General features: G+C 43.0%; 1 protein-coding gene across 6 annotated transcripts in view; it reads left to right on the top strand.

Annotated features, from left to right (window-relative positions):
• Window positions 1–16,478, top strand: part of LOC107995720 (alkaline phosphatase-like) — a 185,718-nt gene that overhangs the window by 15,391 nt on the left and 153,849 nt on the right. For all 6 annotated transcript variants that reach the window (XM_062083145.1, XM_062083143.1, XM_062083147.1 and 3 more), the window contains exon 2: window positions 3,298–3,539. In XM_062083145.1, coding sequence (XP_061939129.1) covers window positions 3,298–3,539 — 242 coding nt within the window. The remainder of the gene's footprint in view (window positions 1–3,297; window positions 3,540–16,478) is intronic.

Below are 16,478 nucleotides of genomic sequence, written 5' to 3'. Positions count from 1 at the left end.
TGAAACAGGTTCGTGTCGGAGCAAACTTGGCGGCCGAGTCGGGGCAACTTGATCCCGTTGGCGAATATTCATTAGGACCGTATTAATTATGAGCGGCAAAGTGTTTAACTAATTAGCGTGTGTTCACCGGCGGGAAACTCGAAAGACGGGATTATTTGAGGCCTTTGCCGATGCCAATTATCTTCCACCGAGACGGAATTCTTGATGAGACCATTAGCGCGAGAAACGTTTCTTGCGACCCGCGAAATTAGACCTTTTTAGAAAAAAGAAAAGTAGAGGAAAAGAAACGATACCGATTTCCACTCGAAATTTCAGATTCGATATCAAACTTACCCTCCCTTCCTTTTATCAATTTCCTTTTCATCAATTTCCGAATCGCATTTCGCTTTGAAGGAAAGGAAAAGAGGAAAAAAGAGAGAGAGAGAGGGGGGAAAAGGATCTCGCTTAAACGAAATAGCGAGAGGCAGTAAGGTTGGATTGGTGGCGTAATTAAAATTGCAGGTAGCTAGCTGTACGAGATGGTGAAAAAAAAGTGGCGGCGAAAGAAGGGCGTCGCGTCGATAACGATATTCGCATCCGGTTCCGCCGTCAAAGGAAGTAGGTTACAGAGCTAAGCATCGACAAGAATACACCGCGATCATAAACTACGTGGAACCTGCTTGCCTTGCGACAGCGCTGTAATAATAACTTAGGGCGTGAATTACGGGGACCGGTCGCGGATCCTGGCGCGATCAACCGCAAAGTGGATTTCTTCCTCGTTAATCTCGGGAGGAAGAATTGGAGGAGGAGGAGCATCATCATGCGACGAGATACGGAAATTGTTGTTCGTATTTTTCCTCTTTCAAGGGAGTGGATGGAACAAGGATAAGGTTGTCGTCGCTGCTGCTCCTCCGACGTTTCTTTTCCTCCTCCGCGCGTTCTATTGTGTTCCACCAAGTTTTTCTCTTCTCTCGCTCGGCGTCGATGCGACCAACGAGATTTAAAGCGACGCGTTTAATTTCCAACGGGACGAAAAAAGTACGAGGGGGATATTGGATTAAGCTCGCTCTCTTTCGTATCTCGCGCGTGATCCTCGTTGGTCGAGCAATGTATAAAAAGCATTGGGTTAAGGAAAACTCGATACCGACTTCGACTCGAAATACTCCAACTTGGAATTCTCCGGAGGAGGAGGAACGCGATTAAGAAATTTTTACCGAGGAAGGAACTCGATAGGATTTTTTTTAACTTTCGAAAGGAAAGGATTCGGATTTTTGGAATCGCGAAATTCTCGCGGTTCGAGGAAAATTTATTTCTCCTTTGTTTGTAAGTATTTCGAACGGGCGTGTCAACTGGATCGTTCCGTTCAAACCATTTATCCCTTCCTTTTATCCTTTTATCTTTTCCTCTTAGGGATAAGTATTGCACTGCTTTCTCTTATCCAAAGTTCCGTCGAGTTCTTTTCTTTCCTTCGATAGCTTCTTATCGATATTACAAGTCGCGTTATTAATGCATTCCAAGGTCTCCGCCATCGCTCTTTTGCGGTTACCTTATTCGTGAAATTCACCGGAAGTCTATCCAAGTTTTCGCCATTTTATTCGCGGCCCACCTTCTGCCAACAAACTTTCCGATATTCGTTGCGCGCACAATTCGATCCATTAATTTAACTTTCGCCATTTTTACCTTCGCATTCGTCAGAAGAAGATTTCACCACACGTTTTCCAATTTTCTTTTTTCCCTCGACGAAACGATTCTCGAAATGATACTCGGGAACGCAACGCGTGTCTCACCACGGACGGATACTTTTTTTAATCCAAAAACTTGAAAACACAGTCGCGCATCTCGCCAAGTTTTATCACAATTGAAATTATATCGGATTGAATCCACGTTATATAATACCGGATAGCATCCGATAAACTAGCGTAGCGTAGATCGCCAACCCGGTCAGATCGCATCAATTCGCTGCTTCCTGCTAATTAAATTTCAATTATGCCGAATCTGCTCTGCCTCCAGTTTCTCGCCGTTAATTATTGACACGTGTATTTATTTACGAACGAGTTTAGCTCGCAACGATTCGTGCAAACAAGATCGGATATCGAAATAAATTCCTGGCCGGCTCGCATCGCTCCTCGTGAATAAATCTCCGCCTTCGAAGGGGGATCAAATTTTCACGCCTCGCGGGTTTAACGACACGGCGGCGAGAACAACGGCCGGAATCGCGAAACGAGGGCGGTTAAAATATTCAGAATATCTCTGCCCGATTTTTATCCGCCGGGAAAGCTCGAATATGGTTTCGTACGGCGATGATCGATCGCGCGAGTGTTTTTACGCTCTCGATTATTACAAATTCAACCAGGCGTCTCGAATTCGTTTGGACGTCGGTCCGAGGCAAATTGATCGACCGCGAAACGACTCGTTGCGGAAAAAGAAGAGTTAAAAAGGGGAGGGGGATAATGAAGGACGTATAAACGGTTGGACGTTTGACGGGAAATTTCACCGGTATCCGTGAATTTTGCTCCCTTGTTTTTCGCCGGATTAATCGAAAACGAGGCGAGCCGCAGCGGTTTTGTCGAGATCCGTAGATTTACAAAATTCATATCTCCAACGATTTCTATTCCGAAATAGAAATTAAACTTCGTTACGCGAAATTTCATTCGTTCAATCCTCCACTAAATTTAAATTAATTATCAAAATTTCGCGTGCGATCGATACCTTTCCCTTTAAGAAAGATGCTTGCTCCTTACTCGGCTTCTCCGAGGGGGAGATGCTTAATCGACGAGAGGCGACTCGTATCGGATCTCGGTTTCGTGGAAGTGCGGGTTCGACGCGATATCGTACGCTCCAACTTGGCCATTAGCGGCTACCACTCGGCAACCGTGTTTCAAATCGTAACGACGGAATCTTGGAGCCCGTTTCGTAGGAACGGTCGTTCAGCTCAACGCGCTTCCGGCGATATCTTGCTGCCCACCGACCAAGTCGTCGCGGATTCGCCCAACTTCCCTCCGTAAATCTCCATTCGATCGTTTCCTTCTTCTTGTATACTTCGAAGCCCTGTTTTCGCGCCACTTCTTTCCTCGAAAGCAAACGACTCCAACAGATTCGATTAAGATATCCGAGAGCTGCAGCACGACGACGATCTGCCAACGAAACCGAGCTTGCCTCCCCCTGCAAAATCGCAGAGTCTATCGATCGACACGTCGTTAATTAAGGAATCAAACTTCCCTTTGCGATCTTTCTTTTCCTAGAATAAGGCGTCGAAGAGTTAGGTGGATTAGGGGATGGAGGTGTGGACTGAAGCGAGGAAAAAATTTGTGTTCGCAGAGAGGGTGGCATGGTACGAGGGTGCGACACGCGCGATCGAAGGGCGTATTCGCGCGTCGGCGGCGACTTGGAGCGCGCCAGCGGCGGGCGGCGTGGCGAGGGGCGTCGTTCTCTTCGTCGGCGACGGAATGGGGATGAGCACTCTCACGGCAGCGAGGATCCTCTCGGGTCAACGTCGTGGGAACACGGGCGAGGAAGCGCAACTCGCGTGGGACAGCTTTCCAGCCGTGGCACTGGCAAGGGTGAGTCCTCTCTCTCTCTAGCTTCTCTCAACGCTCGCGTCTCACCCCCTCGACTCGAGCTCGAGGAGCGCGCAATTCCGACCATCGAGCAAATCTTCCCCTCCTTCCACAACACCTCTTCCAACGTTCCTCCATTCCAGATTTCCTTATCACGCGAGGTAAGGGAGTGTCGCTCCAAATCCACCGATCGTCGAGATCGCCTCGTCCTTCGTCGTGTTTGCGCGAGTTGTAATCGTAACAACGTAATTGTCAACCGAGCGCAATTTGTTTCGACGAGTTAACGCTCTCGAGTTTTGAACGTGTACGCATTGCGGCGTTTCCTACGTGTCGTATCGTTATTAACGCCGAGTATTATTCTCCGCGACGCATCGCTGTCCTTTGTTTTCAGCAGGATTTATACGTGTATATATATATATATATATGTATATTTGAAAATAATCGTGTAATTCAGGGGCTATCAAACGCGGGTAGCATCGAATATTTCTTATCCTTTAATTTATTATTTCAAGTATTTCGATCGAAAATGAAATTTCAAGGGGAAAACGGTCCGTTTAATTGACGATCATCCTCGCTTTCCATTTTTATTTCATTCTCTTCTCCTCGAAATAACACGAGAATTTCCTCGAGAAACTCTCCAATAACGTTCCTTTCGGGATCTCGAGAAGGTTGGACGGTGTATTCGAGCGTGGCTTATTACCACGTCGATGTAAACGAGCATCTCATACCTTGGGAGATCCAAGGGAAACACCAATATCCCCTCGACGCCCCCGGCTTATCAACCTTATTTCCCATCCCTTTTCTCCAATTGTGTTCGCATTCCGCCCGACTCGCTCTCAACAACGACAACACCCCACTTCTTCTCCATTCGTTTCCGCAAATCTTTCGAAATCTCTCGGGATCCGATCGTTCGTTTATCATGGATTCGGTCGCGATCGTGGAAGGAAGTAATTAGAAGGAGATTGGCGCGAATATTTGAGCAGAGGCAGGGGATCGGTGACAAATTGCACGTGCACAGGCGCTACGTTTCGCTTCATAATTACGCGGGGCCAAGTTGGAACGAGCGCCCCGGAAATGAGAAAAGGGTTGTGTTGTCCAAATCGATCCGAGAGAGTGCTACGAATTTCGTTTGCGCGTAAATTATCCTCGACGATTGCTTCTCGTGAAAGAGCACAGAAATTTTCAGATCCTTCTCGCGCGATTTCAGAACTTGCGCGTTTTGTCCCCTTTCGATTCGAGTATCTCGGTCGAGGAGACGAGGCTTTGTTCGATCGAGATCAAAAGGAAAAAAAAAAAGGAAAAACGGGAGATTTTTATCTCAGCTTGTCCACGCACAACGGTAATGAATACACGGGGACGAAATTCTGTTTACACGATCTGAATTTTCATTCGTTTGACGAGATGCGCGCTGATTGCAAATTCTTTTGCGAGCCTCTCCTGCGTACGAAACGGAGACACGGGTAATTTCTAGTAAAAGTGGAGCTCGACGAGGGGGCGCCATGCACGCCGTAAGTAAATTTCTCCCCTACGTTCGACACATATTCGCACGCCGCTGCATTTATTTCGCCTCGCGTAATCCAATTTGCATCCGGCTACTCCTTTACGTCTACTTTCCATCCGAAATGCAACCGGGCTCTCGTGCGCCGAACTCTCCGCGAAACTTCGCCCGGCAAACTTTATCGGGGGATTTCCAGCTTTCGTCCCCGACATCGGTTTACGAACTTGCTTATTATCCCACCGACGTAATCGACGTACGCGTGGATCAACTTTCCACCTTGGATCCTCTTTCTCCAACCCTTCGAAATCACCTTGCGAAATTTACGTAATCGCGCGTACCTCGACGCAAACCGTTCTCATATCCGTGTACCGATTTTAAATTCGAGCGAAACCAACCATCAAAAATCGACCCATCCTTTCCTTCTATTTCGTTTTCTCTCCAAAAATTCCCTGCGCAGCGCCATTTCACGCACACGCAAGATCGTCGCCTTCCGTTCAAATCGAGGACGAAGGAGAAAAATAGCATTTTAACGAGATAAAGATTATATCAAGTTCGAGGGGAGAGCGAAAATTTTCGATTCGAAAAATTCGATCGAGCATAATTAATCGTACGAAATATTTTTCCGTCGTTTAATATATAAGAATAGTACCGAATTAACTTTAAATTCGAGCGAAACCAATCATCAAAAATCGATCCACGTATCCTTTCCTTCTATTTCGTTTTCTCTCCAAAAATTCCCTGCGCCATTTCACGCACGCGCAAGATCATCGCCTTCCGTTCAAATCGAGGACGAAGGAGAAAAATAGCATTTTAACGAGATAAAGATTATATCAAGTTCGAGGGGAGAGCGAAAATTTTCGATTCGAAAAATTCGATCGAGCATAATTAATCGTACGAAATATAGTACCGAATTAACTTTAAATTCGAGCGAAACCAATCATCAAAAATCGATCCACGTATCCTTTCCTTCTATTTCGTTTTCTCTCCAAAAATTCCCTGCGCAGCGCCATTTCACGCACACGCAAGATCGTCGCCTTCCGTTCAAATCGAGGACGAAGGAGAAAAATAGCATTTTAACGAGATAAACGATTATACGTTCGAGGGGAGAGCGAAGCGAAAATTTTGCATTCGATCGAGTATAATTAATCGGGTACGAAATATTTTTCCATCGTTTAACGTGTAATTAATATATAGGAATAGTAGAGATTGGCGGTCTCTTAAACTTTCAATCCAAGTCCTACTAGTTTTCACTCCAATAGTTGTTTGTTATCCCGTCGATGCGATCGAATTCCCCTCGTTTCGAAAGGAAACGCGGTTTCCAACAATTAAACTAACTAGTTTTCCCGTGTTTTGTCGAATATTCTTCTTCATTTTTTCGATCCAAGTAAGGTGAAAATGACTCGTCGAATGGAAATATCGCGGGCGATTCGTCTGGATATTCATTTCGTTCGCGTGGAAAGGAAAAAGAAAAAAGGAAGGAAGAAAGAAGAAAATATATTTTACGGTTGAAATAAGCAGTTGTTGTATCGACACTTTTTTAATATAACTCTCTCTCGAGTTCTTTCCCCCTTTCGTGACTTTCTCCTTTTTTATTTCATTCTCGTACTTTCAAAGTGCCTTTCTCTTTTAAAGCTTTGCCCTCCGTGCTCCCTTGTCGCTGCAGTTCGAAAATGGACAAGATCGGAAAAAGTTTTCGTGCAGTCCTTCAGGACTTGCAAGACTTCGATATTGCCTACAGAGTTGCTTATTATTCTTCGAGAGTAACCTAAACTTCTTCGAGCAGCGTGCGATAGAAAACAAGCTTTCTCGTAGATACTTGTCCGACCAAAATCTTCAACCAAACCTTCCAACGTATCCGCGTATAAAATTATATATTCTTTTCGCTAAAATACTCCTTTCCTCCCCTTCTCCCCTTAAAGGAAACTTCTTTCAACGCGGTGATGATTCAATTTCAATTCGTCTTTAATTAAACACCCCCTCCTAATTCGAGGAGAATAACAAAAAGCTTCGGGGGGGAAACCCGTTTATTAATAGATCCAAGCTGAAACCGTTTCTCGAAAAAGCTGCTACCTTCTTTCTTCCTCTACTCTTTTCCCTTCCCCGTTCGTTTTTCTTAAACTTTGCCAGTAAGTCCTTCGAGGTTTCGAGCACTTTTCAAAAGCTGACCAAAAGCCTTCTTATTATCGTATAGATGTAAAAGTTTTCCTTTCTAAGGAAGAAGGAAGTCGAATCGAACTCGATCGTGTAGGGACAGATTTTTATAAAACCTTCCTTCCCTCGCCTACATTTTCAACGAATTTATTTTTTCCCTATCCCTATATTCGTTCGAAAATTATCCCCTTTCTTCCCCTCGTTTGAAATTTCCTAAATAACGTTAAACGTGCTCGATATCCCGTGCTCTGTTCGAGCGTGTAATTTTATAATAATAGGTGAGGATTCGTGTCGGACGTATTTCGCATGAAAAAAAAGGGAAAAAGGGAAAATTTCACGTGAAATTCTTCTTACGAGAGACGTGACCGCTTAATTTGAGGTTGTCACGGCTAATCCTAAATGCGCGGAAAGTTTGTGGCCTTTATTGCACGAATTCGCATAATTCTCTCTGAAAGTGACAACGGCTCGTGTCACGTTCTTCCTCGTCTTTCTCGCTTCGAATAAAATACCTTTCGCCGTTACGAACACTTTTAATAATTACCTATTTTTTTTCCCAACCAATCGACGAGAAATCTCGACGAGAAATCCCTTGATTTTTCAACCAACATACGTGTCCCGTATATATCAATCCATCGATCGGATTAAAACTTTTAATCCGATTTATTTATTAATCGCGATACGATCGAACGATCAATCGTCGTTGATTAAAGAACAAACCGAATCTACAGTTCCTTAAATTCTTCGATACGTGAAAATCGATCGTGTATTCCATCTTCCTTTCCAGAGAAAAAGAGAAAAAAAGAAATCCCCTTTCTGATTCTTTCCTTCGCACGAAAAATGAAAAATCGGTCGATGCTCGCTTCTCTCCCCTTCTCCTCCCAGAATTCAACCCATCGTCGAACTTCGGCCGCATCGATATTCATCCAACGAGGTTCTCGATCCCTCACGCTCGAATCGACCCGTTTTACCAGCCCTCGAAAGAGGGGGGAGGTTACGGTTTTCGAAAACGTTTTCAGCCGGTTCAAAGCTCGGCCGAGCCTCGAACAAAACCCGATGTTTTACGCGCGAAAATCCCTCCGGTTCGCATTAACGTCTCGCATTATTTCCGCGTTAAATCCCGCATTAACAACGATGGCTCGCTTTATCGCGTCGTATCGCGCCTCGATCATTCCCGTTATCGGTGGAGGAGGAAAGGGAGAAGGGGAAAAATAAAAAAAAAAAGATTTCCACCGGTTAGTTACCACGGTGGTTCGGCGGAATCATCGGAATAACGATTTATCGAGCGGGATGTTGATCGGGATAATAATTAATTAATCCAACTATGGCAAATGAGTAATGGGGAGCGGAATTAAAATTAGATAACGCGCTTTCGGTAATTTGGATTGTTTTATGTTAATCACGGCGCGATACTTTTCTTCTCGTTCCGGAAAAACAGCAGGAGATTGAGAACGGATCGTCGAAGGAATCGTAGAAATCTCACTATCAATTTTTCCGATATTAATTATTCGTTCAAGGGAAGGGCAATTGTTAATTTCTAGCCACGTTAGAATCGTTGGAATGGCGAGAGAAGCGGCGATCAATGATGATTCTTAATACTTTATATTAAGAAGGGAAATTGCCAGCATATTTTATCCCGATTTCTGCTCTTTCTTCCCTTTCGTCGCGTATAACATCTCCCTCCGCTAAAATTTAAACACAGAACGAGCGAAGATTTCTTTATTACCTGACTCCGTACAAATCTTCTCCCCTTTCTTTCTCCTTCCAATTTTCTGCCGGATAAAAGCATAAATATAAACCAGCGCGATAAATCAGCACGAGTGATACATTCGGTTAGAAACGTGTCTCGATTATCTTGTTTTTCTGCCGTGCCACGCCATGCGCCACGTTGTATGCATATTTCAATCGTATACGAGTTCCATTTCTGCTGGGGGGGATACGTTGAAACGAAAACGTCTCGCAAGAAGGAAAGGAAAAGAACGATTTACCTGAAGCGTGGACGAGTCGAGACTTCGTCGATGAGTAAAAAGGGGAGAAAAAATTAATAATATTCGATCGATTAAGGTTATTCCGCGGCACAGTTTCTAAGAACGAATGTACGAATGTACGCGAACGTATTTAAATTTGACAGAGCGGATAAAGGAATTGGAAAAGTCGAACGATGAAAATTCAATTTTCAGACGGAGCGATTCGTTTTTAGCGGAGATATTAGCAGGATATTTTTTCTCTATTTGGGAACGACGGCGATAAATTACGGCGCGATCCCGAGCCAAGGAAGAGAAAGAAAGAGGATTAATAAAACGTAACGAATCGGTCACGCGCGCTTTTCCGCGTAGATGCGATTCATCGAAGCAAAGAAGCATTCTCGCGACAATGGATCAAGAAATAATAAATGCACGAGCTGGCCGTGCGTCGTTCACAGGCCATTCCTTTGAATAATCGTTTCGATTGATGCAAGGAACGCTAGGAAAAAGCGTAAATAATTTGTACAAGCGCGAAAACATTTACGCAAACAAGGATGGGAATCGTATAATGCGAGTTCACTCGCTGGATTTACTCGTTTTATTTCTTCAACTGTGATTCCAACATGCAAAATTGATGTCATCAGGATACGTTAAAGCGTAATTATAAGTTTGATTTAATCGTGAAGCGTTAGCGGAACGTGTTTAGAATATCGAGTGAAAAAAGCAGAAGGAAATTAATTTTAATTATAAGTTAGATCGAATTGGAGAGGCGTCCAGTTTTTAACTCGATACCGCTTTTCGAACTACAATATTTGAGGGACGATATAAATTATGTATAACTTTCTTCTAACGAAACAAAGCGAGATAACGCGAGAAATTTCCAATTTAAGTTAATCTCGTCTCTCGATAGTTTGTACAGAGTCTTAAGAATTTTAACTCTCGCGTCGCTGTTCTGTGACGAATAATTCGGACGATCGGTTAATGTTTACAGGATTATTCTCGCGGTATATCTATTGTATATCTTCGTTAATTCTACTTCCCCATTTAATTTTCCTGCCCATTAATTTGACTCGCGGTTTAAGTTCGCTTCTACTTTATGCAAATAGTTATTCAAAGTGGCGCGACAGGCGGGGTAAATTATAATTGCATTTACGTCATATATCCGAAAATGTATTATTTAAGCTCCCTTTCCTATTCAACCCTTCTATATTGGCCGGGTAATTCGCGTTAATATTAGCGAAATCGTGCATTATTTTGAGAATAACGGAAAGGGAGCCGAGTGAAAATGAAAATGAATTTGTGATTTGAGCCACGCACGGAGTTCAATAAGAGAAAATATTTCGTAAATTTCATATATATATATATATATATGTACTCGTTTCAAAGGAAATTTCACGTTACTTTAAAACGATTTTATTGAAAATTATTAACGCGAAGCTAATACATCGTGTTTCGGATCCATTATATTATATCGAATTAATAATTCTCGACAAATTATTTTCCCTGATTCATTTATCATATTTATCGATTAATTTGTTACTCGATTTATCGCGTGAAATGAAAGTGAATTTTATACGCGATAAAATATTTCTCGCAGAAAGCATCATTTTATTTATGATCGAGATATTTTGTTTATTTATCGGAGAATTTTTTTAAAAAAATCAATTTTCCCTCCACGGTAAAAGTTCAAACAAATTTAGAGATCACGGTTCGAATGAAAAGATTGATCGAGGGAGTTGCTCGAGATTCGATTTCATTCGAAGATTTAATTATGCACGATAAACGTTCTTTCTCGCGTGTTTGTTTGCTCGATTAGCATTATACGGCCGAGTAAACGGGAAAAGATATTTCTCGCGGTATAATAATTTGCAGCTATCTTCTCGATCCGATTTCATTAAATTTGAACAGAGCTTTAAACCTTTGCACCGTCGTTTTTCATCTTCCACGCATCAACTTTCCGTTCTTTTGCTTTAAAAATTTCCTTCTTTTCATAAAAAATATATCGTATCTTATAAATAAACCATAATAGAGCGGGACAAACACTCGACGAAATTAATAAGAAATATTTTATAACTTGCACGGAACGCTTGATTCCGCGAGAAAATTTGCAACGTGGACTCGTAAATTTTTTCAGTTTTAACGTTTCGATGCTCCATTCGGTGCATGCCCCTTCCACGCAGTTTTTAACGCGCAACAATTATTCTTTTACGAGAAAAACGAATTGCTCGCGGAGCTTTCGGACGATTGAATCGCACCAGCTAAAGTATATCGAGCTAAAGATGCCTATCGTTATCGTTAATTGCCAAGCTCGCAGCTTCTACATTTTCTTTAAAGCGTAATTTTTCCCGGGTAAAACGGATCGTTCCAAGGGGAAACCGCGTTCCGTTTTCAGAAACGGTGGGTGGATTTTCAAAGCTACGTCTCGTATTAATTACTCGGCTCGTCCTAATTATTCATGCTACATGCTTCCAGCAAGACGAACGAATTGCATATTAGATAGGCACGTTCGATAAATTCCTTCTTTAATTATCTTTAATCTTGCAAAAGCGAGGCGGATCTATCTCGAATAAATGTTATTTGTCTATCACGATATCGTAGCTGACGTTCCCGATAAAAGCAAATCGAAACGTGGAGCGTATTTTCCAAGTTTTCAAACTTGATTTTCTCGGAGAGGAAGCTTTTTGTACAAAAAAAAAAAAAAGAAAATAAAAAAATCGACGTCCTATATTTTTCAATCCATTGCTTTTACAATCCATTTTCAGCTTGTATATCATGTATAAACATATCTATGGATTTTTTTTTGCTCCACCATTTTTTCATAGATCATTTTTCACGGTTAATCCGACAACCATCTTCAATATGTAAACATTGCAAATCCCATTTCCTTTTTTCAACAATAGCAACTTGGACTCAAATATTCAAAAGTCGCGTATAATTCATCCACGAAAAGGCGAGCGCCGCGCGCGTAGTTTTCTCTTTTTCTTGATTCCTTTGCTGGCCTCTCGCTCTCGTGTTTCAACATCGAAGCACCGTTACTCGCTAATGATGTATTAGCATAGTATTTGCTCTTAAAATCTTTAATTGCGCACACCGTTTCCCTTTTCTTTTCTCTCTCCCCTTTCTCCTATTCTCTTTCCATTTTAAATCATCTTTATCCTTCCCCCAACCATCTGCTTTTTCTGTTAATTTCATTCGCCGCTTCTTACGCAGCACGCCCTTTTCCTTCTCGTTCCCCACTCTCCACTTGTTTCCTTTTTACCCCCTACTCCGCTTCTTCCCGCTTTATCCTCACCTGTAATTTTTCATTATTTTGTCTACCGTCCACCTCCGCCCCTGTCGCTCAACTTCTCGCCGCTCTTTTTTTTCCCTTCCCATCCTTTCCGCCGCTCGGTTTAACCACCATCGCTATTCCACCGCCCCTCTGAAATTAATGCAAATTAAACCGACATCGCGAAGTCACTTAAGCGAGTGATTTGTCGCGGTGGTTATAACGATAATCCGCACACTCTAGGGATTGCGGTAAGAAACGCGTTAACAATTTCACGGGTCCGTTTGCGCGTTAACGCGGCCACCGTTTATAATTAACGAGGGGAGAAAATTCCATTGGCGAAGCACAGCCGATGAGCTTCTTCGCTACGTTGTTGCGTTACACCGAGCGCCAAAAAGAGGTTCTTGGTTGTTGGGCGATTAACGGTCGCGATGCTCGTTGGTAAGGAAGGACACGATCTATCGGCCCGAAGAACGCAATTAATATTCGGTAACGACGAGGGGAAGGGAAGTTGGATGAAATTTCGCTCGATCGGGATTTTTACTATTTCCAGTTATTAGATATCGCATATTCTTATTAATATTAGCCAGCAACTGCGAGTGTCTACGATTTACCTTAAAACCGCGCGTATTAAACCGTATTAAAATTCGGAAAACTTTGAACCGCTATAACTCGGAAGATAACGACTTCCAATTAACGAACGAGGGATCGTTGGAAACGCGGAAGCTTCCCCTTTAAAGTGCACTTCGATCCACGTCGATGCGACTTTCCTGTCCCGAGATATCGTCGTGTAAAGAGATGGATAATTTTTAATCGTTTAGCATCTTCGTACTCGTCGCTTATTCGGACCTCTCGCTCGCTTCACCGTTTGACCTATCTCAAATTCCAGACGAGTGGCAGACGCGATTCTTGAAAGTAGTTTACGCACTTTCAGGAAAAATGTAGGTCACCGTGTCGCGTGGGCTTATTCCGCGTTGAGCGCTATAGAAAATTCAACTCCTTGTAGCTCGGCAATGGATCGAGATATCGGGATGAATCGAAAAAATGATTTTAACGGTGTGACTTTCTCTACCTTCTCGCTGGATTTTCACGACAAAGTCTTTAATTAGTTACATAGAAATCTCGTGTTTATTAACAATTAATTTATGCAGATATTATTATTTAGCTCTCTAATTATTCCGTTATTCAAACGTGAACTCGTTGCATCGCTGAATACGCTTTATTTTCTAAAAGTGCTTAGGATTTCTCATCGCGAAATCGAGTTACTTTTTTTCTTTTCTTTTTTTTTTTTTTTTGCGATGCGCTCGTGAAATTCGTTAGATGAAAATACACAAAGCCGTTTCCTTTTTTGGATCGCTCACTCGTACGCGGGGAAGATTCGGATAACGAGCCGGTCTCTACTTCTTTTCTTCTTCTTTTCCTCCTTCTTCCTATTTATTCGTTGAATAATACGCTCTACTAATTACGCGATATTTTGCCGTACACGAGGAAAAGATTGAAAAGATAGGAAAACGAGAAACACGATCGTATTATCCCACGCGATATTTCCTTCATTCTCGGATCGGAGAGCGTTGCGGGATCCGGTGGGATCCGAGAAAATGACTTTAAACGATTTCAGAATATCCGTACGTGGATTCACGTACGTGGTCCGAGGAATCTCGACATTTTCACGGATATCATGTGTTTTAAAAGCGCGCAGGATCGTTTGAGATTCCAATTGCGCGATAACAGCCGTGTTATCGACACTCTGTCCTTGCGAGAAATCCGCCCGAAATCCTCGATTCATTGATTTACGATTATCGATTTATCCTTCTTTTCTCTTACTCGTGCATATTCTCGTACATAGGTACGATCCAAAAGTTAAACCTGCGATATCGTGTATCGCGGAGTGACGTTAGATCGTGGATCAGTTTCCACGAATTCAATATCCCTGACGCTGTCGCATGCAACGCCGATACAAATTCTCACGCGCGTTACATTTTAAGCTTGTTCAAGTCCATCATAGATCTCTCGTTATTTGGTACGGGAAGCTGGTGGTGTGAAGAAACAGCAGGGGAAGGGAGGAGAGCGGGCGAAATATCCTCTCGCGAAATTATACGGTGCGTTGAAGTTGAGCGAAAGGCGAAAGAAAAAACGGGAGTTTGGCGAGTATCAGGAATTCTGTCGACGACGAGGACGGAGGAGAGCGGGGGAGCTGCTTTATATTCATGAATTCGTCACCTCGCCGGGCTATTTGGCGCGGCCCAACTTCCTCCCCTCGCCCCCTTCTTTCGGACATTAAAATGATAACGAGTCGGATAATACGGGGAATAGGGAAATTTACGGTCGGGCCGTTTTCGTTTCGAGCGGTTGGCCCGGTTTCGCCGTTTAACGAACGAGTTTAAAACGTTTAACGTCGTCACGTGCGCCTGGCCCCCGTTTTAACGCGCTGTCGTCACGTGAATCAGCGGCCTGCGGCTGTGCAACCGCGGACGGAGGGTGGGCGAGGGTGTATCCCCTTCCTCGATATCATACTTGGGTGTTAATGCTGCGGCGAGCGTTCCGGATCAGGATTTCGGGCGTTGTTTACCGACTCCTGCCGGATAGAAATGGCCTGGAACCTGCCGCCGATGCTGCTCCGAGGCGCAGTTAACTTTATTTATTCCCCCGTCTGCCAGTCTACCTTCCCTTCCGCCATCCGAATCCGCTACCCGCTTTCCTTCCTTTTATTCGCCTCTTATTTACTCCGTTCGCTCCATTTCGATTCCTATCCTTCTCGAGGAATGGCCGATCCGTATACTCGAATTGGACGCGAATCGAGGTCGATTGCTTCAGCTGTTTTTGTCCAGGAAGTTTTTTTCTTCGCCGTGATGACGGATTAATTAAAAACAGAGTCGTGGCAATAAGAATTCGTGGATTCGCGAACTGGAGGAGCGTACCGTGAAATATGATCCGTAAAACAAGAAAAAGAAATGCGTAAGTTTAAGAGTACAGAGAGGACGGGTCGAGATCGGGTTGATTTATGACGTTCTCACGTGATATATTCTTATGACTTTGTCAAGTTATTTATTCTCGAATGTAGCCAAGTCCGTAATAAATCTGACCCTCAATTTTACGACGTTGTATATCAACATCGATCGTTTCGTATATCGGATGTGTGATGCGAACGATACATCATCCAGGTTTCTTAGAAATTTTCTACGGTTTATCAAGCTAAATATTATCGCACGAATTTCGTAGATTTCGTAGATTCGTAGGCGAAAATTTCTCGACGAGGAAAAGGGGAAGAAAAATTTGATCCGTTTTATTAATTTCGAGAAAAAAAAAAGAAGGAGGAATTCCGTATTCATTGTTATCCGGAGATCGCGTTAGGAAAGGGACGCTGGAGTTTTAAAGTGGGTGAGAGGCTTTATTACACCGACTCGTTCGGGTCAATCTTGCCAATCCTCCATTCGAGTATTCATTATAAATTTCCCGATAGTTCGAGTCCCGATAAGACGAGGTGGAAATCGAGTGTCGTGGAATATTTATAATGCGACGAACCGATCCACTCTCGCTACTCTTACGATTCTTGTGACGTTGGACGAAACTAAGTTATCGTTGCAATTTTACGAATTCGTATGTTTCCAAAAATAAAGTCGAAACGAAAAATTCTCTTCCGCAAACTTGCTTTCTGATGAAAATGACGAATACGACGTTTCTTGCGTGCGAATAAAATTGGAATTCACGAGTATTTCCTTCCAAATATCATATCCCCATTATTATTATCGAAATAAGCGGGAATAAAAGATCGGCCTCTATGCGCGGCGCAATATAATTTGTCACGCGTGCATTTTACCGTGCCGTGACACGAAAATTTATCGATTATCCATTTAACCGGGCTTCCCTCTTTTTGCCCAGGCTTTGCGTTTAAGTACGTAAACAATTCGGGCTTGTTTATGGAGACTTTATACGGTATACATTATGGTTAAATGCCGATAAACTTGTCGATAAAGTTATGTCGAAACTGCGCATTAAAATAATACATCGCGTTAGAAATTCGTTCACGCTCCGCTTTTTAAACGGAACCTCGAAAACGCAGCGCG

The sequence above is a fragment of the Apis cerana genome, linkage group LG12 (genome assembly GCF_029169275.1).
Source record: "Apis cerana isolate GH-2021 linkage group LG12, AcerK_1.0, whole genome shotgun sequence".
Lineage (NCBI taxonomy): Eukaryota > Metazoa > Arthropoda > Insecta > Hymenoptera > Apidae > Apis > Apis cerana.
Note: the sequence above shows the minus strand (reverse complement) of the source record. Positions and strands in the feature narration are given on the sequence as shown.